Here is a 2822-nt window from a genome sequence, read left to right as displayed (position 1 = left end):
AAATAATTTTAGTGCTCCAATAGCTCTTTATTTATTATCGATTTTTCATTTATGAGTGTGACATTTGTATTAAGCAGGATGATATTTTTTTTAAACAATTTCTATATAGGGTAGGAGAAGAAGAATTTTATTCTTAATGGATATTGAACTCACGATCTAGATAAAGGGGAGGTGTAAACTAAAGCTTTTAATCATATACTCTAAAAATTGTTGACAGCAAAAGATAATATTTAACATAACAACTTAGTTGAAAGATTCAGATTACATTGATAGAAAAGGATGCACGATAGAATAAAAAGGTTATACATATGATAATTGACAAATCTAACTAACACTATAGGGACTATTAGTAGAAGTTTTTATAGGAGTCATCTTTGTGCAGTCCTACTATATACATATAAATGTCATCAAAGATTATAATAACGGATAAAGAAAGGTAAAAAAAGTAGAAAATATTTTTTATAATGTGAGATAGCTGCTCCCTAGTTTTAGTGGTTTGCGATGAAGAGCGTGGTGTTATCATGGGCAAATATTCCATCCGACTCTTTAATCTTTAAGAAAAGAAGACGTTCATTCACCTTATTCTTCCATGCATGTTTGCTAGCTCCTTTCCTCGGCAAAAATCACAATCTGATAATTATTTGACTATTACATAGCAACAACCAAATAAGTCCTTGTCGTGGCTGCTCATCTTTCCCATTGCTATTTTCTTTCAAGTCTCCCTTTGCTTATATCAGAGGCTAATCGAATAAACGAGGATCCATCACCTTGAACAAGCAGATTTGGGATTAGCTGTGGTGGGCTTTCTCTATTATGGAGGTGACTCCCGCCATCACCGTATGAAACAAAAGACTGGCTGTTATATTGGAGGAGAGCCGCGCTGCTACTACTCTTGGGCGCCATAATTGGACTTTGATGCCGGCTTCTAGCCTTTCTATCGAGCGTGTACTTATTACTACTGCTACTTGGACCGCATTGTCTAGGTTGAGTTTGGTAAAAGACTTTTGAAACCACTAACTCTCCGTCTTTCTCTTCTTCGTTGTTGCCGAGGTGATACTGATGCATTACCCAGTTTGTTTTCTCGGGCTTCCTTTGCCTCCCGTAGTTGGTGTAGAGCACCAAGATCTTTTTGAAACCCTTCACCGTCCCACCAACTGAAACTGCTCGGGTCTTGCCCGTTTTATGCCACCTTGTTTCGCTCCCATCTTCGTCCGTGTGAACTTTTCTTCTCTTCCTTGTCCCGGTCGTGTATGCCTTGGAGGGTCGATGAAAAAAGTGTCGAATTTGGCCATCTTTGCTCACTCCTGCACCATTAGCTCCATTCAGATCAGTGATGAAGAGCAATGCCTAAATTTTAGGATTAAGCTAGCATGGAGGATATCTAACCCTAATCACATGTTTGGTGATCAAAGTAGAACCAAAGGATCGCACGTAATTAGGCCGCCCAAGCAACATGCTTGTCAGCTAGCATTAGCCAACATAGGTACTTTCCTTGCAATACACTTAACTGGATTCTCAAAAATGCATTAAGACTTTACTATTTCGTCTAAATTTCATCTATCCCAACATAGATTATTGCTGGAATGCTGGTGCCCAAACCAAATATATGCATGCATAAATTGGTAGATACATAGATATGGAGAGATCGATGGATGATTGATATATATAGCCCTAAATCCAAAAGTAGAAAATTCAACACAAAAATGAAAAGGTAACGTATTTAAAGAGAAACTTTGAGCTAAAAATTAAAGAATCAAAGAACCTGGGAGCTTCTCCGGATGAGTATAGCAAATCCCATTTTCTCCTCCCAGCGTTGGGATGAACTCATCAAGCAAGGGATGAAGCTTGCGCAGATCAGATATTATTTTGGCCTCTAAATGCTCTAAAATTTCTTGGTCAGTTGGATCAAACTTCACCCCGGCTGGTAACCCTAGCAAATCATGAATTTCCGTCTGACTCTGACACAACAGAAGATGATAATATTTAATTAGTAGATCAAACCACATGGGAGCAAAACTATACATATTATGATAAAAACATGTACCTGATCTTGGTAGGGTATGATATAGTTGCATGAAGGGCAAATAATGGCTGGGATTTCATGGATTTTGGGGTAGGGAACGGCAGAGGTTGAGGCGACGGCGACTGATGGTTCTTCGGCGACGGCTGCTGTAATTATGTTTAGAGCGCTCGTGTCTTCGTCTGGGTCATTGCACCATGACATCTCTCCGGTTCTTCTTCTGATAGTCTTACTCCCATCACAAAGCTGATGTCTGGTTCCACCGTTCGAACACCCACATTCGAAAATTCTAGCAAAATTTAACATAAAACAAAACATAAAACCAACAAATTTAAAATAAACAAGTAAAGCAAAAATTCTCTTTTAGATCACGTTTCAGTTACCCGCTTTCTCTTTCTTGATATACTGGGCAAAGGAATTTAATTCTTCCACGCTTTTTTTAATTCCCTTTCTCAAATTTGCTGCTTATGATTGTAGCTGCGGTCTGCTATAGCCTCCTAGGTCTCGGAAGAAGAAGAAGAAAAGACAGAGAAATGAGTTTAAAGGAGAGAATGAGATTTTATTCATTTTAATCCTTTTCTTCAGAAAAATAATATAATAAATGTTGCTTGCACGCTAAGTTTGGTTATGATAATGTAGATACGACTGTATAACAGATAAATTAGTCGTGGACCTTGCTTTCCGGCTAGCTGTAAACATTAAAAATATTTTAATTACTTAAACAATAGTTTAATTTTAAGCTTGGGATTAAAATCTTAATATTTTTACACAAAAAGAAATGATGATAAGGATGGAGAAGAGA

General features: G+C 37.5%; 1 protein-coding gene across 3 annotated transcripts; it reads right to left on the bottom strand.

Annotated features, from left to right (window-relative positions):
* Window positions 1-618: 618 nt before the first annotated feature.
* LOC120131583 (NAC domain-containing protein 73-like) lies at window positions 619-2544 on the bottom strand. 3 transcript variants are annotated; one of them, XM_039148536.1, is made up of 4 exons: window positions 2404-2544; window positions 2045-2309; window positions 1763-1958; window positions 619-1304 (listed from the first exon to the last, which is right to left on the bottom strand). In XM_039148536.1, exons 2-4 carry the CDS (start codon window positions 2222-2224, stop codon window positions 703-705), a joined length of 978 nt encoding a protein of 325 aa, XP_039004467.1. In that variant the 5' UTR covers window positions 2225-2309; window positions 2404-2544; the 3' UTR covers window positions 619-702. The 3 variants fall into 3 exon arrangements, with proteins under 3 accessions (XP_039004467.1, XP_039004468.1, XP_039004469.1); XM_039148537.1 differs by having other exon boundaries at window positions 2045-2273; XM_039148538.1 differs by having other exon boundaries at window positions 1763-1952; window positions 2404-2542.
* Between the last annotated feature and the right edge of the window lie 278 nt (window positions 2545-2822).

The sequence above is a fragment of the Hibiscus syriacus genome, unplaced genomic scaffold, assembly GCF_006381635.1.
Source record: "Hibiscus syriacus cultivar Baekdansim isolate YM2019G1 unplaced genomic scaffold, ASM638163v2 tig00110556_pilon, whole genome shotgun sequence".
NCBI lineage: Eukaryota > Viridiplantae > Streptophyta > Magnoliopsida > Malvales > Malvaceae > Hibiscus > Hibiscus syriacus.
Note: the sequence above shows the minus strand (reverse complement) of the source record. Positions and strands in the feature narration are given on the sequence as shown.